The following is a 26708-nucleotide window of genomic DNA, read 5'->3' as shown; positions in this document are numbered from 1 at the left end:
GTCAAATAAATGTGTGTGCTTTTCAGGGAGAAGCGGGCCCTGCTTAATTACTGCCATGCTAATTGAATCCCTGTGCGAGTGATGTATGGGGATAGGACTCTCTGTGACAGAATGAAAATGAAATAGTATTAAGCAGCCAAGTCAATAATCCATTTAGGAATGTCTGGGAAATGAGAGGGATTAGTTAATGCAGTGCCATATGGCTTGCCTGTCAGAAGACATCAAAGTTGTTTGAAATCTAAAATGTTTTCATTCTCGGTACATTTTGTTTTATCTCAAATTCTTAAATCTCTGACAAGCTGAACAAACCTGCCCCGAGCAGATCAGAACCAGCTGTCAGTCTGCTGCGTCTGGCTGAAAGTCACTGTTCTGTGGATGAGCTGATGGTAAAGTCTATTTCAGCTTTTGTACGATGAACCCAGAAGAACAACTTTAGCTTTGCTAAAATCAAAACTGAATAGAACTGATTCTGGAACAATCGCCTTTAAGAACAAAGGTGTTCGTTAACTTTTTAGCAGCACATGATGACCAAGCTCGTCATGCTCATTAAAGATTTGCAGACAGTGTCACCAATGTGGACCATTCACCCACCCAGGAGTTAGACCTGCTTCATCCTGCAGGTGGGCTGCAGTGGGACAGAACCTCAGCTGGTCCTCAGACTGCACTCGGCTGGACAGGGACCTCAGATGTTGCTGCTGGAATCATGGAGCTACTCTGCCTGTTTGGAGGGTCACAGCTCCAACCCTCTTATCACCACTGGGACCTTTACCTTCCACATTTCTCAGTTTTTTAATGCTTTTTACTTGATTGGCCAGCGCCTGCCTGTCAGTCTGGACCTTGAAGTCCACAGGATCATGCTGGTCTCAGCCACTCCTGGTGCTTGTCCTGTCGAGGCCCGGTCCGTTCTATCCGTAGTCGGCACAGATGTTCCTGAACACGACTGATTTGTTCTTTTGTCTAACCAAATATTTAGTCAATTTCACAGGAAGTGATCAGCGCGATTCTTTCGTGGTGGTCACTTCCTGTTTGCTGAACCCATGCACCTGTGCCCAGGTGTGTGGAAGCACTCTCAACCTGTCCAATGCAAACGTATCATGGCTGAGTCTGCTTGGTTATGTGGGCCCACGCAGGCTTTGTAACATCACTGCTGTGTGCTGAACTTCACAACATATGCAAGATAAGAAAAGGATGCCACACACAATGCGCTTCTCATGTAGATGCAGCCTTGCTGAAAAACAGGTTTCTGACGTGGCACAAAGGTTATGTGTGGAAGCTGCTGTTCCAGTGACTGCTCACAGTCCGCAGCACATTGAATGAAGTCAGCCACAAAGAATAGCATCAAAGAAGACAAGCGCTTCTCACAAAACCGGAAAATGAAGCCAAGGAACATGAAAAGAAGGGCTGGTGACTGGCAGCACATTATTTTGTCAGATGAAACCAGAACATACATGTTTGCATCATGAACCTTGTCAGGAGTACCGCAGTGACTGCAAAGTGCCAACTGTGAAGCCTGGAGGTGGGAGACTGCTGATGTGGGACTGCATCAGTGCAGAAGCAGCAAGTAGACGACATTTATAGATGCACAATGAAGTATGGACGCTCCAGTGTTTTGGTCTTTTCCTTTTTTTGGCCACGTTTCAATCTGAGTCATTTAATTAGTTTTATTGAAGTCTGCTGTTACCAAGTCCCAAACTGACATGATTTTCTAGATACTACATGCTTCAAGTACATTAAACTTATTAAAATCAATCCAGTGCATACGCTGGCAGCTGAGCAGCTCTGCAGTCAGACAGAAAGCACGTCTGTGTCCAGACTGTTCCTTGTTGTTATGTGAGTAGTCACAAACCTCAGGTTTCTGTTTTTGATCAGACAATGAGGATTTTTTTAGATACGAGCTGTTTTTACCTTTTACATGTTTCGACTGACCCGGGATCTTCCTGCGTGGAGTCTCCATGTTCTCCCCGTGCAGCGTGGGTTCTCTCCGGGTTCTCCGGCTTCCTCCCACAGTCCAGAAACATGCTGAGGTTAATTGGTGATTCTAAATTGTCCGTAGGTGTGAATGTGAGTGTGCTTGGTTGTCTGTCTCTAAGTGTAGCCCTGTGATAGACTGGTTACCTGTCCAGGTGAACCTGCCTTCACCCTGAGTCAGCTGGGATAGGCTCCGCCCCCCATGACCCTGGTGAGGATGAAGGTGTAGAGATGATGGATGGATGTTTCGACTGTCACTGTCTTCCTCAGAAACGTGACTGACGTCTGTGGTGACGTGTCTATATCAGCTGGTGGTTTCCTGGAGGCCCGATGGGCCACGCCTCCTGCCCCCCGGTGGTCTCTGCAGGAGAGCCCTTTGGCTCGCCCCCTGATTTCTATGGCCTCCTTGATCCAACGTTTAAATTTGTTGCTCCGATCTGACGGTGAGGGGGCATCATGCTGCCCCACACATGGGACCCTCCCCTGCAGAGACCACCAGGCGGCAGGAGGCGTGGCCCATCAGGCCAATGTGACAGATGGCCAGGCGGGTCACGCCTCCAGGAAACCACCAGCTGATAAAAGACACGTCACCACAGACGGCAGTGATGTTTCTGAGGAGGACTGAAGTGACAGCCGAAACATGTCAAAGGTAACAAGAGCTCCCATCTAAAAACACTCTTTGTCTGATCAAAAAGAAACCTTCTCCCAATAATCAGAGGAGACAAAATGAACCTCATCACGCAGTCACAAACCTTGTTGTAAAGCTCCAGTAGGTCACGCAAACCGTCACACAAGGTGTCCTGTACTCACCCTGTGTGACAGCAAACAAAGAATCAGGCTCATGTTGGTGCAGATACTGATCCGTAAAAAATGCACTGATGAGCTCGAATCCTGGTTTGAGACACTGGCTCAAGGCGTCGCCGCTATGAAGACAAGTTTATACACCAAACACTGAAATACTGGATACTGACTTCCTGTGATGAAGGCAGAACAACCCGGCTATCATCTGTCCACAACAATCCTGTCTCCTCCATCACAAAAGGGCAGACTTACAAAACAACAGAGTCCAATTTATCTGTTAGATTTTGGACTTTCCAATATGAAATTAGTCAAATATTGAAATGATAAATGGTCTGCACTTCTCCAGCACGATTCTACCTCAGTGGTATTCAAAGCGTTTGCAAAGCAATGCTCCACCACCTGAGCCACAGCCGCCCTAAAACACATGTCCTGTTTTTAATCTGAATTGCTTCATTTAAGATTTTGGTTCAAATGAATAGAGCTGCATCATGAAACATGTCAGTGGCCAGCTTTGCACACTTTATTTAGCCAGAACGACTTCAGGCTTATTTGTGGACACACACAGGCAGCTTCAGACTCCATGGACACACAGCAGCAGGTATTATTCATACTATAACACTTTACCATACATGTGCAGTAGTTTGTATGTCTGTGGAGGGGCCTGCAAAACCCTAAGAAACACGTGAAGTATAAAAGCTCTGTCAGACAGAACGGTTTGTGTGTGTCGTCTACAGCTGTCAATGTCCATTTATAATAATGGAGTCTAATCATGGCTTAACATGGGCCTCACACGCAGAGCCTACACATCCTGCAATTTCAATTTCACACTGTCAAATGTTTCAGCCCAGAACTGTCAGAAAACTACAATATATCATTAGAGTTTCTACTTTTCAGCTGCTAAGTGCAATCCATCACCTGAGGGAAAGTCAGCGTAAGAAACTCCATAAATCCCTCATCGTCCTGTTCTGAAGCGCTTTTAGTCCCAGTTTAGGTTCCAGAGGTATTCTGAGATGCTTGATAAACACCAAGAGGTGTTATTTTGTCTATTAAACCGATATGAAATCATCAGAAACACGCTGTAACACAAACCTACAGCTCAACGGGAGCAGAAGCACATATCTTTGGATGACTGTGCAGCTGGTAAGCAGCGCTACACAACTCAGACCGGCTGAAGTCTTCGGATTTCCTACAAGAAAGTCAAGTTAAGCACTGAGGATGTTGTTTTGCACAGAGGTCAGTGGAGCTGCTTTGTTCTGCTTAGCTTGGTGTGTCAGCACTTGGCAGCTTGTCATTATTAAGAGTCTGACTTCAGTGTGATCTCTCGTCACTGAAGGCAACGTACCAGACCCTCCGCCAATTAATGTCGGCTTGGCGCATCTGTTGCCGGGGCAACACACCCGCAGAGGAAGGCGAGAAGGGGAGCTCGTTTCCGCAGGTAATCTATGGACAGGAATCAAAAAGTACAGCAAGCTGCTCCGTAATGCAGAGAGTCAGGCTGATGCTTCTGGAGGGACACCAACAGCCACACACACTCTTTCTTGATTTCTCTCGCTGACGTTATGCAAAACACATGCAGTGTGTCTCCCCATCATCCACCATCGAATCCTTTCTTTCACCGTTCACTCTATCTGCTGTCCTCATCTTTTCTTAATCTCCTTCCATCAGCTGTTAACTCCAACCGTACTCCTTCTTCCCCTGCTCCTGGAACCTCCTCATATTTCCATTCCCCTTCTCTTTATCGCCTATCCTTTCCTTCCTGCCTTTCCTCTCCCATCCTCCCTCCCTCCCCCCCAGCAGGCTGCAGATGGTGCTTAATGGACGCATAACTGAGCGTAACTGCCTTGTGAATAATTCCACAGGCACAAGGTGAGTCATAGGACAGCTCTATGTGAGGACACACACAAAGGAAGGTACACACAGACGCATCTGTAGCTACCCACACTTTATGGCCACACAATGAAATCTTGAACAAACTTGGTACCACGACTCTTTTAAGCAATTTAAGCAGCAACTTTTCCTCGATCTCCTTTATAGACCTGCTGTCGGGCTTGTTGGGGATTTGGTACAAACAGCCTGTTTCATAAAGTTTCACTTGTACTGAGACGAGGACTCTGACAAGTCGCCTCCACGAAATACTCATGACAGACGATAGTGATGCTGCACATCACATTAAACAGCAGAACCTGGGCCACCAGAACCTATCAGCCATGTCTACACGCCCCAAACACACCTCACACACCAACTACATGAATTATCACACATGGACATGGACATAGCGCCACCCAGTCAACCCACTCGCCACATTTCTTTGGTACTTTATGCTAAACGCTCCAACAGCCCTCAGACGGAACCAGACGGTCCACAGAGACCAGACATGTCCATCAAAGCTCTCTGAGATCAAAGCATCAGCGAGAAACAACCCAAAGAACAGCACAAACCCAAACCGGAGCTGGAAAATGTCTCTTACCTTAGCTGTTCAGCAGCGAAAATTTTATTGTATCGGTAAATCCACACCGGAACCAGTTAGTACAACTTCATGTGTTACACTGAAATCATTCCGGGCGTCTTTTGGAGGCTTCGTTAGCCTCAGGGAGCTAAGGAGGGAACACTCGCTCAGCAAGCGGCTCGTCTTCAAGATGGCGTCCTGCTGATTCTGATTGGCTAGCAGTGCTGTCAATCTCATGCTGGCGGCTGTCGCTGTATTCTATTGGCTGTCACGATTCGAAGGCGGTGTCAATCACTGAAACCGACCAATGATGACGGAGATACAGCCTTGCGTCACCACAGGAGCTCCACAGCAGTCTGAGCAGCATCAGGACGCGGAACACAGACAGCGGTCTGGTTGGATGTTCAGGAAACTAAAGAGCTGCTGTGTGTGGATGTATTGAACCCCATCAGTGATATACTAGTGGAATATATAGTTTGTACATGAGAACATTCAGATGGTCACCAGTGAGCCAGAATGAGAGCTCGCCTGAACCGTCTGGACTAAAAACTCTCTGATGGTGGTGGTGGTGATTGCTGAGCATTCGGTCCGACGGGGCAGCAGTGAGCGGGCCTTTCCGCCATTAGCGGTCCACCATCAGTGGTAGTGGTGGTGGTGGTGGTGAGGGGGAGATAGTCGGAGATCAAAATTGATATCCCGTTTCCGACACAGCGAAGGAATAGTCGGCTACTCGGCTATTTGGGTCCAGCCTTAGTAGTTTATCTTGGTACTCCAGTAATTAACGTTGTATGATACCCCCAAAGAGTAGATACTGAGCAAGATAGTTATCTGTAGTTTACCTTGGTACTCCGAGTACCGACCCAGTGAAGGTGGAGACATGCGGTGGTGGTGTATTTGTGACAACGAAAAAAACAAAAAGAAAGAAATTTGAAGGAGCGGTGGCTAGGATTGTAGAGGAAACACTGCTCTCACTGTAGCTGTTTTGCCATGAAAAGTTTGTTGTAGCGGTAAATCCACACCGGAACCAGTTAGTACTACTTCATGTGTTACACTGAAATCATTCCGGGCGTCTTTTGGAGGCTCCGTTAGCCTCAGGGAGCTAAGGAGGGAACACTGCTGGTTCTGATTGGCTAACAGTGCTGTCAATCTCATGTTGGCGGCTGTCGCTGTATTCTATTGGCTGTAACGATTAGAAGGCGGTGTCAATCACTGAAACCGACCAATCATGACGGAGATACAGCCTTGCGTCATCACAGGAGCTCCACAGCAGTCTGAGCAGCATCAGGACGCGGAACACAGACAGCGGTCTGGTTGGATGTTCAGGAAACTAAAGAGCTGTTTCCTCTGTGCTGTGTGCCGTCTGCATTTACTCTGAACCAGGAACATATAAACTGATATTTACACACCTGAACACATCTTACTAGTGTTCCTTTGATTATGACACAAGAATCATTCAAACAGACCTTGTGGTTGCAGATAAACTCTGGTTATTATGGGATGTCATTTTGGAGCAGAGGCCTGAAGAATAGCTCAGGGCTGAACAGGTGACGTTTTATTCTGATGGATGTTTTTCTGTTGATCAGTGTCAAAAAAGCTCCATCTCCTCTCCTTTCATTTAATGTTGCAAAACAGTTAAAACGTGTAAACTTCTCGGGAGATGAATACTTACAGGCACCGTGTATACAGTATATTGAAGTACTGAGGACACTGTGCTGCAGTTTGATATATCACATTTAGACAACTTATTAAAAATGACTGCAGCTGTAGACGTACAGATTCACAGTGGACTCTCGCTGCCACGGCTGCTGTTCAGGCTACATTTGCATGCAAACAGGCCCACAGTGGACAAGCTCTTAAGGCTCATGAGGTTTAATTTATTAAATGGAAGACTGGGGGTTTCAGAAAGTTGTGTGTACTTCAAGGTTGTCCTGGTTAGGGTAATATAATGGAAGGTGGGAATATGCGCGAACCAGCCGTTTGAGGTGGACCTAATTTATGGCCCGACTCTCTCTTCTGTCTAACTGAGCAGCATGAGGGCAGAGAGGAATAAAACGAGGCTGGTAACATTTTACTGAAAGTGGACTCTGAGGCATAATAGGGATATCATAACCATTACTAGCAGTTATTGCTCATCATAAATCTGATACCTGCTGAATGAGTAAAACTTCACAGACACCGGCTGCTTCCATGAATTACACTGATGAGATGAACGTCTCTTAAATCCCTCATAGGTTTCACTAGTTCTATACTGAATGTAAAGAAGGACAGGGAGAGGAGCAGAAGGAGCTGAACTCATCATGCATGTGGACTCGTACTGTGGTTCATAGCAGTCCATGTAATCTGTAACTATGGTGATGTCGAAAGACTGTTGACATTCAGGAATTCCTTCAAGGTTCTTTGAGGGACTGATGGACACACTAAAAGCCTTTCATGTAACACATGCTCAAAACAAAATGTTCATGCTAAATTTCATTCCCCTGCCACATGGTAGACTGAAACCATCCCGGTATTGGCAGAGAACCAGCCTGTTAGAACAGCTGATGAGAAACACTAATCAGACTAATGAACCAACTCACGTCCAAGCAGGAAACACAGAGAAGCCAACATCGTCAGTGTGGTCATGTTCTTGTTGAAGTTACAGCTCATTTTTAAAATATAAACTTGTATTGAAGGTGACAGTGTATGGTTAATACTGACAGATAAACACTGGAGCTATCATTCACATTATAAACCTGACAAAAGAGAAAAATGAAGACTCGTGGCTGGAAACGGGAGGATGTTTTTTATCTGTGGACTTTGAGAGGGGACGAGTTATCCAGGGAGGGAAGCCGAAGGTTCTGGACCACGAAGTTCTGCAGACATTCTGTGGATGGAGCGAACACAGAAGAGCTGGTGGATGTGTTGCAGAGGGGCGGGCAGTCACCGGGGGTCCTCCCTCTCACCTCATAAGTCCACCGCATGTCTGCTGTCTGGGACACCAACAGAGACGTCAGTCATTCAGTTTAACAGAAACGTCCGTTTGAGTGTCTGTAAATAGGTCTGTGTGTAATTGCTGCATGACTTAGTGAGTGTCTCACTGGTTTTGGATTTGTACTGAGGAACAAATGGTGAATTGAAAACTAAAACTACTTGTGATTCACACATTTACTTCTCAGCATATGTGTAGAATTATCATTGGTTCTATGAAGCATTTCAAATAGATTTGATCAACTTTATGAATATTCAAACTGAAACATTCCTGATAAGCATCTCTTAGGTGGCCTGATATAAAAAGATCTGTCTGGTGCCCTGATTGTAAACCAGCACAAAATTTTAAACATGAAGTGTCGTTTACATTACAAGCTGCACGTATCACTTTACTTCATGAGCAGAGCGACTGGAAGTCATCATGAGGTAATGAGGTTACTGGCAGATACACAAAAACAGTCATTCATAAAACTCATGAGGAGTTAGCTACTCAGCAGCTGGGTTCAACGAGAGCTACTCACAGAGAAAGCCGTCCTATAAAGAGGAAATAAAGACCTCCAGTCAGTGATCGCTAGAAACCAGAAAACAGGCGACATGAATAAAAACCTGGATGGCCAGTCTTGCTCTGTGCCTCTTGCAGTTCATGGTGGGTGTGAAGGACACGGTCAAGAGTAATCCAGTGGAATCAACAGGAGGTAAAATCCCTGTGACTGGATTCACGGTGAACTCACTGCTGCTGCCCGGCAGGAACGCTGCTGTGAACGCCGTGGGCCTCCTGGAACCAACATTTCAAATGTATTATTTGCAAAAAATATACATAGAAGGCCAGCGGATGAACAAATGAATGAATATTTCTGAATGTTTCTACTGCAGGAACCTTTCCAAGGACTCAACAATCACATCTGGTGTTTTTACCAAATCTGTGGCACCAGGGACTAACTTTAGATCCTCTACTGTAAGTCCCAGAGGCAGAAATGTTCCTGCTCAGCGTGGATTCTTCCAGTCGCTCCTTACTGAGGTTCAGCCTTCACTGTGGGATGTTGCTGTGGTGCTTACTGGTGTCAGTCTGAATGGTTCTCCACATGCAGTGGAAATACAAACAGTTCCAAGTTCCTGACTTTAAATCCTTTGGTTCCACTGTCCAAAGCAATTTTATTTTTAAAAAACAAAGCTTTAATTTGCCAAAAAAAAAGCCCCTGTGCTAATTGCACAAAGAAAACACTTGGAATAAAATGTTCTAAAATTCCAACCTTATTTTCAGCCTCTGAACATCTCATGCATCTCTTCACTGCACTCATTGAAACACTGCATGGTAGTAAATACAAAGACAGCAGGATGGCTCTGGGTTTCCTCTTATTGTGTGTAAAACCTGGAATTCAAAGCCACTGCTGATGCTGAATCTATAATCACACGGATGACTCTCATCTTCTCTTCACTGCAGATGTGGTCGACACAAACAGGAACGTGCAAAATGTACGTTTGGCTCCTTGTTTATTTCCTAAGTTAAAAAAAGGATTTCATTCGGCTACACGTCCTGTTAGCGGGTCGTAGGATGGAGTTTGTGCTGATTCATGAGAAGATGAACAGAATGAGAGCAAGCTAGACAAATTGAAGACAGCTGAACAGGAACACAGACACACACCTGATGGTGCTGGTGAGACGGAAGCCCACGGCTGAAGTCACGCCCAGCGTCGTGGTTTCAGTGAGGATGACGTCATCCACCTGAGGCTTGGTTGCAATGAGAGTGATGGGGAACTCCCAGAGCTGGCCAGACGCAGACCGCACCGCGAGGACCCCCGTACACCTGAACACACACAACAAAACACAACACAAACTGTCTCACACACTGAATTTGTAGCTTTCATGTGACACGATGCGTCCTCTTACTGAGCGGGACAATACTTGAAGCTATGAGAAGCAGCACGATGTCAAAGTACAGTCTGGAACACATGATATGGACAAAAAAAAGCCTCCTCATTAAAATGCCCATAAGGTGTTCTTAATAGGCTAGAAGACACATGGGGAGTGAAAAAAGCAGTCAGTGTGCTGATGAGTCTAAAAACGTGACTCCAGGGTTTCATACACAACAAACGTCTGATCCTGTCAACCTGCAAGTCACACAATTCTCAGTGAAGTTATATCAACAATTTCCCTGAGCTTTGCACCAAAGGGATCAATAAAGTTCTATTCTGCTCTGTTCTATTCTTCTCTATCAATTCATTCAAAACCTAAAATGTCAAATAAGTGATGGTAGGACGACTCACACATCGCCGTCCCTTTGGCCACACCAGCTCTGCAGGAGGACTATCAGTGGATCTGGTCTCCAGAGAGCAAACCAGCTGATTGTACTGATGACTGATTCTCTCTGGCTCACAGACGGATATCTCTGATTTAGAGGCTGCACTCCACTTGCCTGTTTTTTGTTAGATTTATTTCCAAATCATTCTTCCAGTCTAATTTATCTTGAAAATAGCAGTTTGAGCATTTTGATTTATCTTGACAAACAGGATCCACTAAAGCGGTCTTTAATATTCTCGCTTTCAGCTCATGATCCTCGGCCTCCTCGTCTAACAGCTCCTGGCAGAGGAATAGCATGTAGATAATGGAAGAGCCTATTAGCGCCGCCACACCCCCCGTCATTTCCTCACGGAGGAGTCATTAGCTCACGGCGGTATTTATTCTACCGTGGCACGCCTCATTAATGGACTCTATAGATGAAGACAGGAGCTGATAAATGAATGCAGTTTTCACTCAGCAGGATGTCACATGCAATGTACAGTAGAGGAAAGGTAAACATCGTCCTGCATAGTGCCACGACACACACAGTAGAATAAGTGTAGAGAGGTGGCTCCAGTGTTCATCTCAAGCAGGAAGGACAGAGTTTTTGACTTCTATTGAGCTATTTAATAAAATGATGCACATGGTGCCGGTGGATCCTCCTGTTCCTCTGACTAACTGCTGATACTTTAAAAATATGCAGCAATGCAGCAGCAAAGTCTGGCAACAAAAAGACGTGTTATGAAGATGAAAACACACTTGGCCTGCTGGTTAGGCCGACCCGTCCAGGGTGTCCCCTGCCTTCACCCTGAGTCAGCTGGGATAGACTCCGCCCCCCATGACCCCAGTGAGGATGAAGGTGTAGAGATGATGGATGGATGGATGCTGGTTAGACCTCAAGGATTCACATCCTGTGTTTTGGTGAGTCAGTGCATGCAAACATGGCTTCTATGCATCTGCGAGCACATTTCATAGAGCTCGCTTAAGCTGCTATGGAGACGTGTGAAAATGGGTCAGCAAGAAAGTTCCTCAGTGGCACCAACTGCTGAGGCCAAAGTGGGGAGCATTTCTAGGCTCATAGCAGCAACACCGTATGAGCTGTAGGACAGTCTTCAGATGGGCAACAACTCATGATTAAAGCCCAAAACGATGCCACATGAATCGAACCTGAAGGACCTCGATGACATGAACATATGAATGAATGCAAACTGCAGAATCTGTACTAGACTCAAGCTGACGTCTCTTCCTTTTCATCTGTATGATCGGTTGCAGGTCTGTTCTGTCCAGGCAGCATGTCAGCCAGCGTTCCTGAGCCCACACCTCTCTGACCTTTGGTAAAGGCTGTCTGTGGCCCGTTCTCTGTCCAGAACCTGTGATGTGACATTCACACATGTCTCACCATGACTGGACGGCGATGCAGAGTTGAGACGAGCAGGACTTACAGCCTCCCGCTCGCTCTCTATCTACTCCTCACACAACATTAAACGTATGTGACACTTTTAATGTGAACAATCAAGCTCCACTGTGAGCGTCTCATAAAAACGCTGTCTGAAGAGGTTGTTATATAACGTCTCAGTGTGTCTGACACCCCGACCCAGCGCCCAGAGACCGGAGTTAAGTCCCACATTCATGTACTTAATGTCACAGGACCTCCAGTACAATGCTTGCATGATATTTGACACCCGGTATGTGAGATGAAGCTCAAATCATCAAAGCTTTGCAAGAGGATCGTGTTAATTTGTCTGTGAAAACTATTGACAGTGTCAGTGCTGTGTGTGTGTGTGTGTGTGTGTGTGTGTGTGTGTGTGTGTGTGTGTGTGTGTGTGTGTGTGGACAGCTGAGCAGAAGGCTGGCTCACATGTTCCCTCCATAGAGACACCTCTTACACCTCCACTCCTCACAAGACCATCAGCTCTGTTGACCAGCTCAGGCCGCTGAGCACTACCTGCTGCTGTGGAGTAGCCGGTGTGTTTGCCCCGCCTCCAGTTTTCTCTGACCGGTCTCCTACCTTGTCCTCTTCCTGCCTCCCTCCGATCACTTCAGATTACCCTCCAGCTGATCAGCCGCCACTCCGCCGTGCACCAACGCCAACAACACGCCACTACAGATCACCAACCTCCTCCTGCCATCCACAAACTCCAGTTAAACAAATTATTCCCGCTTCTGCAGACTCTGATTGTCTGACCTCGACTTCCTAGCAGTGTGGCCACTAAACCATTCATCCTGCTGCCACAAGTACTCTGCAGCTTGTTTAGCCTGTTCCTGCGATCCTGCCCCGCAATCAGAGCCATTCTCTAAACTGGTTTATGAACTAAACTCATCTACAAACACACCAACAAAACAGCTGAGACAACCGACAGACATGACGACACTCTGAGAAGGTCGGCTGATGCTGATCAAACCCTGACAATGTAAAACAGGTGGCTGCTGCTGTCGGAGCCAATGCATCAGTTCCAGGATCACTGCACTCGATGTAAAGCTGAATAATGATGGGAAACTGTCTGATTCAGCCATTTTGGGTCTTTTGTGCTCAACACAGATAACAGGAGTTTGGTGACCAAGTGACTCATCATCTGCTCCATGAGCTGCTGCTAATCAGTGGATGTAGTTTTGTGGTAAAGCTGCAGCTAAGGGACATGGACACCCGAGCCCTTCCTGTTAACTTCACCGTACATCAGAATAACTCCTGTAACCATGGTAACTGTACATAAAGATGGCAACAGCTGTGTCCTCTAATTGCTTAGATGATTTAAAAAAAAATAAAAATGAAATAATGAGTGTAAAATGCCGCTGACTGACTATAAACTGACTGAAACTAACACACATGCCACAAATGAACACATCTAGAGGACAACAGTATTTCCCCTGTTCCTACATCTTGTATGTCGCTCTAAACACAAGACAAAACACTCATATTCGTAGGCCCTGGAGAGAGCTGGGATCTTCAAGCTCTGTGTCTGATGGATGATTTCACTGAGTCATGGAAGCCACGCTTGTCTTGACCTCAGAGAGAGGAAGAGCAGGAGGAAGGAAAATAAAAGCTCAGTGCACTTCCTGTATGTATCAGTAATGCACATCAGATGGATGGAGGACCGGCTGATAGTAGATGAATGTGCTTCACTGAGTGGTGCGGGTGGAGCATCAATAACACACCAACGATGCAGCTGTTTAGTTTGAGTGTTTGTTTGAATGGTGGCAGAAGAAATGGCCCCTTTATGTTCATTCACATATTCTTTGTTTTATTATTTGTACTTTTTGCAACTTAATAAAAGTGAATATAAAAATAATAACGGGGCCTTATCAGTACTACCCCCTCATTCTTCTCATCATGAAACTCATCTATAACGTCATCTATAACTGGGTTCTAAAAGTTCACAAACAAAGACGAGACTTGTTGTGGCTCGTTTACTTTCTACCTGCTCACAGCTTGTATGTCCAATTTCTAAGCATTTAAATGAATGAATGATGTCATGAAAGCTGCTGTGGTGACGTCCAGCCTGCACCACAAGGGACCTGCATCTGAAGACAACAACGTACAGATGTTGTCCTGCAGGGAGGACAGATGTTTCAGAGAGGGCTGAAAGAAGCCGTCTGTGTCCGACTGGAAAGAGCATCCCTCAGCAGAGGTGGAGGTCTGAGGCATCACCTCTCACCGGTTTACAGCTCAGTCCTAAGACCTCCCCCCAGGAAGATGAACCCACATCCACACCTAGACACAGAGACCCTAACGAACCCCACTGTGTCAGGGGGAGCACTAACGACTCACATAACGAGGGGGAGGAGCAACAAACCCCCACCTGAAACCCAAACTCAGGTGTTAATGTCTGCTTCAGGATATCAGGATGTGGAACTCCCAACCAGTCAGTCAGAGCTGATGAAGCCTCTTGGATGGAGGTGGAACGTCTTCAAGGAACTCAAGCAGGTCCAGTTGCTACGATTGATCCATGAGAAGAACCATGACCTGGAGGACTGAGAGTCTTCACAGACTTGATTAGAAATGCATCAGAAGAATTCCTTCTTGTTTAAAATCTAAAAATAAACCAAATGTGTTTTCAGGTTCCACCAAAATGAGCGTGTTGTCTGTGGGGCTCTGACCCGACATGACAAACAGTGGGACACCGCAGGCAGCTAATGAGCGGGCCGCCTCTGGCCTTTAAGAGAACACGGCAGCATTTAGCCGCAAACATTAAGACTCAGCACATGTAGACAGTCATAAATGGATGCAGAGGACATACCCACCTGAGAGAGAGAGAGGGAGGATGGGAGGAAAGGTAAAGGAGAGAGAAGAGACTGTGGAGAGGAGAAGACCAGATGAGATAAATGAATGCAGTGTTTAGCCACAGCGTTCAGTGCAGGTGTGTTATCTGTGCTTTACACAGCAGAGGGAGAAAAGGATTGTGTTTGACTGCCTCCTTCTAGCTGTGTGTTTGGTGTGTGTTGTTCTTCTGTCTTATTATTAGCATACTTTTGTTTTTTTCCATCACAGAAGAGGTGTGCCCATTTGTTTCTCTGAGTGTGCATTTAAACTCTGAGGCATTGGCGTTGCTCTCACTGCACATCTGCATACGTGTTGGTTCAGTTCTCTCATAACGAGCATTTGTGCACATTTACATCTTTCTGTATGTCCCAGTATGCGCAAACGTTTGTGTGTTTTGGCTTTTAATGTGCTTTGAGGTTTACTGCTTTTTCTTGAGTGCGATGTTTGTTTGCTTTAACTTCTGCTCTTCCTCTTATTATCTGAACATCTGAGTGTGTATTTCCCTTTGCTGTGTACCGTCTCCATGCTGGTTGAGCTGGTGTGTTGGTGCATGCGTGTACGACAGTAACCTGCATGTCCTGAGGGGAGTGTAGACGAGATGAAGGGTGAGTGTTATGATGCCATTCTCAGGATCCCTCCTAGCTGCCTCCACGGAGATGGAAATGCAGCCCTCCACCTCAGGGTGCTCCTCTTCACTGTGTGAACGCACCTCACACAGGAAGTCTTCTGTCAGCATCCATGGACCTGTCCAAACATAAGAAGCAGGAAGAATGTGATTGAGCAGTTTTGCTCCTTTTTTGAATTAGGTTTGGTTTACTCCTGTTCTGTTGTCTCCACCAGCTTAGTTTTCCCATTTAATATTGTTTCATATTCATTTCTTTTGTGGAATAAACCCCTTCTGTCAACTCTACCTGTCTCAGCCTGCTCCTCTGGCTGCGTATTGGCAGTTTTAAAAAATTAACAAGTGGCGTAAAACGGAAAAAAAAAAAACCTGCAGAGGAGCTGTGTGACATCAAAATATCCTATCATTGAACTCAACAATGCCTTCACCTCAACTGCCCTGCACTCTGCTCATGTTTATTCACAGCACAATGCAGTTTCAGCTCTGGACACGACACCATCATCACGGCATTCCAACAGTGTGGTAGACACATATCAGAGAGGTGGAGCATGTTGGTGCAAACAGGCAGCGACCATCAGCCAGTCACCTGCTGAGCTGCATTACACAGATCCTGGTGTACTCATCTCATCAATACAGGCACTAGATATCAGTTTTAACAATATAATAGTAAATTATATAACACTTAGGCCATTATTGGGGTGTTTCGAAATATATACCAGTGTTTTCTCCAGGATGCTTCCAGCAGGGGGCAGCAGGCTCTCCGGGAGCCGTGGTATCATAAACAAATGACTTCTACAACCTATTTATTGAATGTCCAGCTGACAATGGCTGTTTAAAGGCTGAATGTAAATTAAAACATAAAATAGCATGTAATTAAATAAATAAAAAGTAAAATCATAAATAGTAATGTCTTGATGGGGCTGTAGAATCAGTGGCAAAGTTTGCAGCCAGGCTCAGAACCATGAATGTTTCTGGGTTTTCTATAGAAGAGCTCTGAGGCTCTGTTGGAGGGAAATTGTGTGAGAGGCTCAGCAGCATCCAGGCTGCAGCTGATCCCCTGCAGCCTGCTTCTCTGCTCAGTCTTCACCTACAAATAGAAACCATCATCAGATGGTGTCTCTCAGCTTCCTCCACCCTAATCATTCTAAATGGTTTCTAGTTGGTGTCTGATGATGTTTTATTAAATGTCTGCTGCTGTCCACGGCTCCTCCCTGTCTGATGTTACTGGTCTGATACGTTCAACATTAACGTTACATCATTTACACTCACATCACATCTGATCACAGTGTCAACACTATTTCTACCTGAACATCATCATTTATGAGTCAGTAAAAGGCTAATGCTACCTGGCTAGCGTCATCTCCATCAGGTGTCTTTCTCTTCTCAGAGAAATATGTGAACAGGTTCATCTGAAGATGCAGTCAGCAGGTCCATCATGGCGTCTACATGTTAGCTTCATGCTATCAGTTACTTTACTCACGTTAGCCACACTGAGTTGGCCCCGGGCCCAATTAACTTAACATAACGTAACGTTAGCTGGCCATCAATGTTTAGCTAATGTCTATTTAACTTGTACAATCTATTCTGAGTTATCTTAAGCTAATAAGTCTACCTTTCCTCCGGTGAGTCGCTGCCCTGTTCTCCAGGACGACCCTCCTCTGACTGACCCGGAGCCTGGTGCTGGACGGGACGTCAAGTTCAAGGCCGCTTTTGTGAGGAAATAACGTCGCATTTGCTTCCCAAAGAGTAGAGACTGAGCAAGATAGTTATCTGTAGTTTACCGTAGTAGTCGCGAGTAAATGACGTCATATTAACCCGCCAAAGAGTAGAGACTGAGTAAGATAGTTATCTGTACCTTAGTACTCGCGACTACCGACCCAGTGCAGGACTCTGCTGTGAAGGTGGAGACATGCGGCGGTGGTGTATTTGTGACAAAAAATAAAATAAAAATCAAAAAATCAAAAATGCAAAAACAAAAATGGAAGGAGCTGCGGCTAGGATTTAGAAACACTGTATACCTTTCTAAGCTTCTGGAGCTACAAATACTTCACTAGAAGAATAGAAAATAACTTTATTGATCCCTTTGGTGCAAACCTCAGGGAAATTGTTGAAATGAAATCTTTTCACCTCCATTTGGAAGACTTGAAAGTGATACCCATGAAAGTTTTTGGGTTTTTTTTCAGACTCTTTGGACTTAACAAAACTGGAAAAATCACCTTCCTGGCCTCTCTGGTCCTGATTTCCTGGCAAACATCCAGTGAGCAGTACATCCACCTTCTTTTGCAGCTGGCAGCCTGCTTCACACTCGACCACGGCAAGCGAAGACTTCTCAGCAGGAGCTTCTGTGGCCCTCCCACAGAGAGGGTAAATCCAGCAGATGGTCGAAAGTTCCTGCTCTGGACTAAAATATTCATATAGTTTATTCACATTTCAATATTCAGAATCAGGCATTGAGCTAGTACAGGACATGCAATTTGTTTTATTAACAAGTTGATCACAGGTTATCATAAAGTGTATTTTTATTGGAGACCTTAAACCTTAAACCTTAGACATTTGCATCACTTGTAAATTCAGAACCCTAAAATACAATAACTTTCCAGTAGACTGTATTGGTGGAAGCGTATAAACCTCAGTTCGCACTATTGTAACTGAAACTTATTACACTGCCACATTTTGCCGTTAATCAGTTGCATTTCTTTTTGCTTTCACTTTTCTAAATGGTAAATGGTCTGCACTTACATAGTGCTTTTCTACCTCAGTGGTACTCTAAGTGCTTTACAGTGTTTTCTCATTCACCCATTTTCACCCAACACTTGTAGCGTTGACTCAGTGATGTGATGCTTAGTAATAAGCGCTGACATTTTTGATATCATAAATTATGTGTCCTCTAAGGACCAATCATTTGATTTAGCAGGACAGCATTTGTGTTTAAAACTGTACATGAAAGCTGTTTGTACTTATTGAGTTTCACACAGCATGTCTGCCGGTGTGCTTTCCCTCTGACAGACAACCTATCCATCGTTCATCCAACCTCTCCCTTAATGCACATCGTCACAGGTAACTGCTACCGGGATGAGCAGCCATGACTGACTGATGGGTGTACAGAAAAAAGCAAGCTCAGACTTTCAACACTTGTTGCCTCGACCATTACAGGTGATTCTGTTTGTTTGCATTGACAGCCTCAGTTGAAACCTGTCTGAATGTGATGCTGGAATAACAGAAGGAAATGAGCTTTAATAAATGTCTAGTAAACCAAGCAGCAGAGCCTCAGATAATACAGCAACTTGAGACACATACACACCTAATGCTGTCTGTGCTGAAGCTGCTGTTGTTGCACAGGCTGCTGATGGGCGTCATGGTGATGCACAGCCACGCCCGCTGGAGCTCCACAGAGTCGGGCGCAAACTCTACAGGAACATCCAAAGTGTCTCTTTCACCGATCTGTATGCCTGCAGCCAAGAGGGACAAGAAGCAGAGATTAACCTTTTTTAAAGTTTTGGGGAAAAAAGAGCAACACAAAAGCCCACTCTAGACACCACAGTTTAATAAAATGAACTGCAGTTGTTCTTGTGTGGACACCTGCAAACCATTTCAAGGCTGATGTCAAGGAAACTAAAAGAAACACAGATGGACTTGCAAGAAAACAATCTTTGCTGGGATGTGGTCTTAGCTTGTTTTACCAAGTCTTCTACTGAACTGTGGTCACACCGAGCAGCTGCTTAATATTCCTACCTTTTGACCAATTGAAAAACATTTGTACACTTCTAAGTTTCTTCTTTAGCAGCCGTTTGATTTCCATGACACCAAACCCTATTACAGGCTTCCTACAGTCTGAAAACGCCAAAATATTGTGAACATTTTGCATTGTGCTTAAAAGGTCTGTATTATATACCAGCTGCTCTTTTGGTGTATTTCTGATAAAGTAGGAGTTTTGCTGTAGTCTTTAAATGCACTCGCCAGTCCTGTGGTCACAATGGGTATCAGCAAATCAATAATGCCGGCAATTTTGAGAAGTGCAACTTTAAACGCTAAAGACAAAGTCCTGAGAGGTATGAACTGTACAGTGAGCTCTGTGTTGCTCTGGCTTAGTATCAGTTAAACAACTTTCAAAGCAATGCCTAGTTTTTGGAATGGTGCATTTATCCAGTAAATGGGTTGAATATAGTTCAGAGTTGTTGCATCAGTTAATGAACCTTCAGTACGGCTAAGCGGTATGGAGAAGAGCTCCTTGCCAGCGACAGGATGGAGGTTAGGGGCTCCACTTGGGTCCTCATCTTAAACATAGAGACATACATGCACATTAGGAACATGTCTGAGTGTGTCACATGCATGCAACAAGAACAAACTGGTGCCAAAGCGCCTATGAGGCAAAGACAAGAAGAACCTGTGACCTGTGAGCTTGATGCTGAGCACGGCTGGGAGATCAGTGGGGTTTGTAAAGGGAACGGTGATGGAGGCTTTGGAGTGAATCATGGATGAGATGCTCAGAGGCTTCTCAGTCTCTGGCTGAAGGCCACGTCCACTCAACAACACACACAGTTCCTGCAACTGAAGAACAACAGAGACACATCAACACACACACAAGATGGCAGAGAGAGCAAAAGTAAGTTTGAAAAAATGAGGGAGAGAATGGAACCATCGATTACAGAATCTAATTCATGCTCGTTTAGGAAATGATCTACATATATTGTGGATAAAAAGTCACAGACAGCTAGCATGTGTCACTGTTCAATATGAACAGATATCATTGCAGCATTTTGAAGCTTCAAGTGTCACCAAATATTAGTTCTACAAGAACAAACAAATATCAATCTACAACCAGAAGATGTTAAACTTAGTATTTGCATAAAGTCTGGCAGGAACAGCTAGCTCTGTCAAAAGTGCAAAAAAATGTAAATGAATAACAAGCACCTTTAAAGCTCACTAGTCCCCAAGTTTGATCTGTTTTATTTGTTCTATACACAAACTGAAGCGTAGAAAGGACATGTGGTGGTGTTAGAGCTTGGCTGGAAGCAGTGACTGGAAGGACTAAAACAAGATGTAGAAGATAAAATGCTAATTAATGACAGTTTTCAGCTTTCATTTCCCCTGAACAAGTTGTTAAAATCATCTATACATCACTTTCAGACAGTATCAGCTTCCTCAAAGTCTTCATTAATCTAGACGATGCTTCCTCTGAGAGAAATACTGACAAACAAAGCTCTGGTTTTTCTCTTTTGATAAAAGATTTACATTTTTGCTGAGTTTGTCATTTTTGCAGCAGGATTGAACACAAACAGTTTCTTCTTTTTATAAATGTGGTATCAAACGGACACGTTCCAAGTGTCTCGTGCATTGCTTGTATACTTTTTTACCACCATTCCAGCTTCACATATTTAGTATCGTAGCAAAAATTTCACTTTTACTTTTGACTTTACGTTTGAACAATGTTTGGATGCACATCACGGGTTTGTGATGACTGACCTGATCCCATTCAAAACAGTGACGTGCTTCACGGACTCAGACAACCTTGTTGGAACTATTCTGAGAAACGGACCGTATTCTTAAAGCTCTGCCATTGGTTGGGTCGCACATCGCTTTGTTTCTGTGCTGTGATTGGTTATGAGTGCACCGACTAGCGATGTAACGTCTTGACAGTAAACGCAAATTCGATGGAACATAAAACACTCTGAGATGTGGGCATTTTATGTGAGCATAGAGAAACTTTCCACTTCCATTTTTTAAAAAATAAAATGCCACATTCTAGTTTCAGATCCAGTCTCTGTATCGTGAAGGTCAAACACACATTTTTGAGTGTTGAGGGGATTGAAAATAAAAGGTCGAGCCTGGGACAATGAAACCGAAATCAAATGAGAGCACCTGCTTAAGCCAATTTAGGCGGAAAAAGAAGCAAACTATCCCTGCACCTGTCTGTGTGTGTGTGTGTGTGTGTGGCGTGGTGTGTGTGTGTGTGTAAAGGCAGTGGCTGGTGATTTATGTAATTCGTTTTCTCTCTGTGTTTGTGTGGGTATATACACACCTCCGGGCATGTGAAAGTGATCTTTGCCTCGTGGTTTCGCTCTCCGATGGCTGAAGGACTAAAACGGACACCGAGCTGGGTGGAGGAATGAGGCTCCACAATGAGCTGGAACACACAAGAACAGGGAATAAACACATTCATGCTCAAAGAGACAAAAAGTCTTTATACTCTACTGCTAGGCAACCCACCCGCTATTAGCCAGATACACACCAAGTCTTTTCTCTCCAGCTGACAAAAGTGGCACTTGTTTGTTGTTGGATGTGTGTACTAGCCTACATGTACCTTTGATGAAATCCATAGCAAATACAATCAAATAAATCCACTGAACTACAAAGAACATCAAAATAATTATAAATCAGTTTCCCCAAGGGCAGGAGCACGACAGACTTAAAGGCATGTTGGTGACGACTGAAGATTTATTCTCCAACAATGGATGGAATACTGATGAGGCCAGAGTGTGAGTGTTTATACTGACAGTGCTTCCTGATTCCATCTCTACTGTGTAGTTTCTGGGGTTACTGTTGGTGACGTTCATGGCCAGAGCCTCAGTTGTTGGGTTAACCAGGGGAATGGTCAGCCTGGTCCATCTTAAACACACACACACACACACACACAGTTTTATTCCAAAGCCCCTAAAATAAAGATAGAAACCGCTGAACATCCAAATATAAAAAGTACAGCTGTCATGATTACACCATTAAAACTAAATTTGAAGCGTGCATTGAATAAACACTGAGAATGAATTTTCAGTGATGTAGGAGACGTGTTTCGTAGTTACACTTTTGAAATGAAGACTATCTGATATTCATCAACTCTGGACTTTCCCATGTAGAAATAGGTGAAGATGTTCTTTAGAAAGGACTATTTACAGAAATCTGAACATATCTCCAGAAGATCTTTTATCAAGGACTCAAAGTGAAAGGTTAATCCTCCACCTTGTGACATCATTGTAGTGACTTCATTGTTTCCTAATAATCTCGTATTTACAAGTACACAATCAGAGAAGTGTGGGGAACGTCTATGCACTCTTTGCTAGCCAGTAACTCTGCAGTGACACAATGTGTGTGTTGGTGAGTGTGCACATACTTGCCCAGCTGACAGCAGGCCTGTGGCAGCGTAACGACTGGGGGAGGGAGAGCATAGAGCTCCAGCTGATACCAAAACTCCCCCATCAGCTCTGACTGGAACACCACGCTGGCAGAAAACACAAACCAAACCCATGCAATACTGATTCATACTGCAGATTCACAACTCTGTGCAGATAAACCAATCGCTGGGTGTGGATCTGCACTACTTTATATTTCCAACAATGAACGGCCTCAGTTCCAGGTAAAAATGATTTTAAGATTAGTCACACGAGCACTTGATGCAGAGTGAGTCTGATTTTTTATCTCATTTCTTACAGGAGGACAGGTCAGCCTCAGCGCCGTGGGTCTCACCTGCCTGTGCTCTTCCCCACTCTGCCAGGAGAGAATGCAGCTTTGTAGGTGAACGTTTCTCGTGGGGGAACCTCGACACAGCTGGCCCCAGTCAGGTCCTCTCCTTCCAGGTACACATCCAGCGTCAGCTGCTCTCCTCCTGAGTTACTGACAGGAATCTCTATGGCAACTGAGTTCTAGGAAGAAAACATTTCAGAGCCGACATCAGATATTTTTGCTTTTTTGTTGATGTTGTGAATGTCCTTTGAATTCACTCTTTTGACTCCTAATGCAGATCAAAGAGACCGCTAAAGTGCAATGCCATTTTATTCATGTTTTTCAGTCACTACACTCTGAGCCTACCTAAATTACAAAACAAGTCATATTAAAATGCATGATTGCATTCTTGCAAGATGAAAAAAGTGGATTAAAATGAAAGAAACAAAAGTCAACACACTGGAAATTTTGCAGGGATTTCAGTGCGGCTTTTGCCAACTCAACTATTTGAACGGCACACATTTACATCACAAAGTAAGAGGCCTACGAGGGGGTAATTACAAAGGACTTGCTACCCCTTTTTAGTGCTATACAGTCAAATTGTGTTCATTCTGATTTAGTTGGGGACCCCGCTGAGGTTCTGAAATGGAAAGAAACAGCACTACTGAAAATTATGTATTTGGTCACATTCATAAGACGAATTCCTTTTCAGAGCGGCAAAAGAACGGGAGGATGGAATTAAAATGAATACAAATAACTCACGACTTGCACATTTATCACTACAGAGCGATCACTGCAGCAGAGGAAACTCTGCCTGAAGTATAAAGACTGAAAAAAGCAGCAGCCTGGTAATTCTCACAACCTTGTGATGCTCACAGGGGATCAGAGCAGAACTGTTCAGGGAGGCTGTTCTATACATTTTCACTCTGTTTAAAAAGTTAATGTCGCCAACAGATTTTTAAAGTTTTATCAAAAATCTGCAGCAATTATTTAGAACTTCAATATTTAGGTTATTAAACCCTTCCACTAAGTTTGCTGGTAACCTTCCTGGTGAAATACACTCTTGCAGCAAAAGTGTCGTCTGTTGAACCAACACTCTGAGCTCAGTAAACACTTTACTGCTGCTTTCAAGACACAAACATGTCAGTTAACCTGTATCGCAGTCTGGCTTTGTGTTCTGTGGCAAGTCAGATAAAATGTGGTTGTATTCAAGTATAACTGTGTGAAAAAAATCTAAAAGTTGGTTCCACTTAAGGGAGTTTGCAATAAACTTAGTAAATATCCCATATTGGCCAACTCACCTCAGTAGTGCACTGCACATCTATGACCTTGATGGGCGCTGCTGGCTCACAAATGATCTCTAAGGAAAAATGAACTTCGTAGTGTCCGAATACATTTCCTGAGGGACAAGTTCATACACGTATAAACATAGTATAAATACAAAGACATGTGTACACGAATTTAGCAGAACAGTCCTGTTTTGAGAAGTGATTTTGATGTCAAATATGTTTGTGAAAAGCATAACATCATAAAATTACCTTTGTCCTTATTTGCCTCTTGCTTGTCATCAGTTTCTACGAATGATACACAACCTGGAAGTGAAGGTATGGATGAAGTGTTCACATTAGTTATTGTTTATTTCAATAATGTAATTCTTCATTTATTAAGTGAGGTTCATGCTCGAGTGCCTGTGCAGAGACATACTGTAGATGTTGGCCTAAAGGCATACAAAACCAACACTGTACACATCCACCAAAACCACAGCATTTGACTGCAGGTGTTAAAGACGTGTCGCTACACCCTTGATTTCTTTAGTTTATTAGTCTCCGTGTACCTCTTTAGGCAAATGCAATAGAATATAATAAATAAAACATTCTAGCACAGCTGCATTCCACATCAAACACTAGCAAACCACACAATCTCCAAACCAAACAATATCAAACACGCAGCAGGGGGAAAAAAAATAAAATTACCTGTCTGTTTCCCTCGTTTCCAGGGTGACACAGCAAGGGTGTATGGAGCGGTGTGACCAGGTCTAATCTCCAAGGACGGGGTGCCACTCACAACAGATAGGTCTGTCACCACCTACACAAACACAGAAGACACAGAAGCATTATCACACACACAGAGTAAAGGAGAAAGGATGTTAGGGAAAAAAAATGTAGCTGTAGATGACACACACACACACACACACACACACATATATATATGCTTAACAAATGTATTAGACAAGCACCCAATGTAAGGTTTATGCCACAGCTGCCCTAAATTAACAGCATTGGTAATTGGTACCTTATGATGCTGGATGATCTTTATATACAGTCGCCCTCAGATGTTTTCACAGCCTCCCATTAGAGAAGGAAAAAAAAAAAAAGCTGTCACTGAAACTAGTTGAAATTGACAAAAGTAATAATAAATAAAGATTTAATGAAAATCATGACATTGCTTTTGAATTGTGGTTCAACAGAAATATAAAAACAACAACAACAAGCAAACCAGCCTGATGGGACCCGTAAAATAATATCTAGTTGAACAATCCTTTGAGCCAATCACTAATTCTTTTCAACCACAATTCAAAAGCAAAGTCTTATTTAATTAAATTATAATTTAGCAAATTTTTATTTATTATTACTTTTTCAGTTTCTAGTTATTTGAGTGACTTCTTTAATGGAAGGTATGATTACATTTGAGGACAACTGCATATACAGGATTATATATACAGAGCTTAACAAATTAGACAAGTCTAATAGATTTCTTAGGCACTGTGTAGATATATCTACATATATATCTAGCTTTTCATAGTGTTGATACCATAGGAAACACAGATATTGTGTCAGTAAACACCATTTTGACACAACATTCATTTTTCACCAAGCCAATGGCAGCAAACGTGTTGCCTTGAACTGTGCATGAGTGAAACTTTCTCTGCATAAACACTGTCAGTAACTAGCAGTGCATGTGACACGTGAACGCCTGTACCTTGAGAGTGAGTTTGTTCTGGCTGTAATTGGGGACATCCAGCTGAGTGTGTGTGGTCCTCCCGGCAGTGCAGTGTAATACCAGATGGTCCACAGGCAGGGGGTGCTCTCCCACTCCTCTGAGGGAAAACACGTGCTCTGTCCCGTCGCAGTCATTATGTAAGGACAGCTTGCCCTATGGGGGTAGGGATGGAGTTTAGACCACTGAACACACACAAACTGGTGTGAAGTGAGCACGCAGAGGAACGATGGCAAGCAGGTCCTGAACTGCACGCGTGTAGACACACGATCAAGTCTGCGTGTGAAGCCCAGCTCATACACTGTGTTGGAGGATGAATCATTTTAGGTGGTAAATTAGACGATGGCGTTATTTGTAAAAACCTTTTCCTAGTTGTCTCATGGTAGAAAACACACATAGCCTCATCTATTAAATGTTAATATCAAAAAACTTACGCAACATGTCTCCCAGTCTAAGACCGGCGCCCGCGAAATCAGTTTCTATGCATTGGTGGTTCAGTGGTAGAATTCTCGCCTGCCACGCGGGAGGCCCGGGTTCGATTCCCGGCCAATGCAACGAACCTTTTTTTTTTCTTCTTCTTCTTTCTCGCCTAGCTTTGTCTTCTGTTTAGCTGCTAGCAAAATAATGTTCACATATACTGTAGACACGTGTCATATGCAGCTCCAAAACGGACATAATCACAGATTTAAAAGTAAATGCAAGAAATTAATAAATGCAATTAATACAACCTGAAATAAACATCTATCTATCTATCTATCTATATTTGAACTGTTCCCACTATCTTTATGTAAAGGAAGTCGTGACATACTCATTTGTCACTGCAAGGGATCAGTTAGTCTTCTAAACTTCAGGACAACATTATAAAAAGACTTCTCAAGGAAAGACAATGGTTTCAGCTTGTAGACACTGTCTATTAAAAAAATGCAGTGGTAGATGAA

At 43.9% G+C, this 26708-nt stretch overlaps 1 protein-coding gene and 1 non-coding gene across 2 annotated transcripts; one reads left to right on the top strand and one right to left on the bottom strand.

The window, feature by feature from the left end:
* Nucleotides 1-7998: 7998 nt before the first annotated feature.
* Nucleotides 7999-23692, bottom strand: LOC103359866 (putative uncharacterized protein CXorf30). The gene is made up of 12 exons (XM_008285417.1): nt 23633-23692; nt 22798-22973; nt 21834-21945; nt 21359-21463; nt 19731-19887; nt 19533-19613; nt 18641-18788; nt 17556-17740; nt 15287-15461; nt 9825-9986; nt 8789-8957; nt 7999-8184 (listed from the first exon to the last, which is right to left on the bottom strand). The coding sequence occupies exons 1-12, from the start codon at nt 23690-23692 to the stop codon at nt 7999-8001; spliced, it is 1716 nt and encodes a 571-aa protein (XP_008283639.1).
* A 2561-nt stretch (nt 23693-26253) lies between these two features.
* On the top strand, nt 26254-26324 carry trnag-gcc (transfer RNA glycine (anticodon GCC)). The gene has a single exon. It is a non-coding gene; the product is annotated as a tRNA-Gly (tRNA).
* Nucleotides 26325-26708: the final 384 nt, after the last annotated feature.

Source organism: Stegastes partitus, unplaced genomic scaffold (genome assembly GCF_000690725.1).
Source record: "Stegastes partitus isolate 25-593 unplaced genomic scaffold, Stegastes_partitus-1.0.2 Scaffold401, whole genome shotgun sequence".
NCBI classification, from domain to species: Eukaryota; Metazoa; Chordata; class Actinopteri; family Pomacentridae; genus Stegastes; species Stegastes partitus.
Note: the sequence above shows the minus strand (reverse complement) of the source record. Positions and strands in the feature narration are given on the sequence as shown.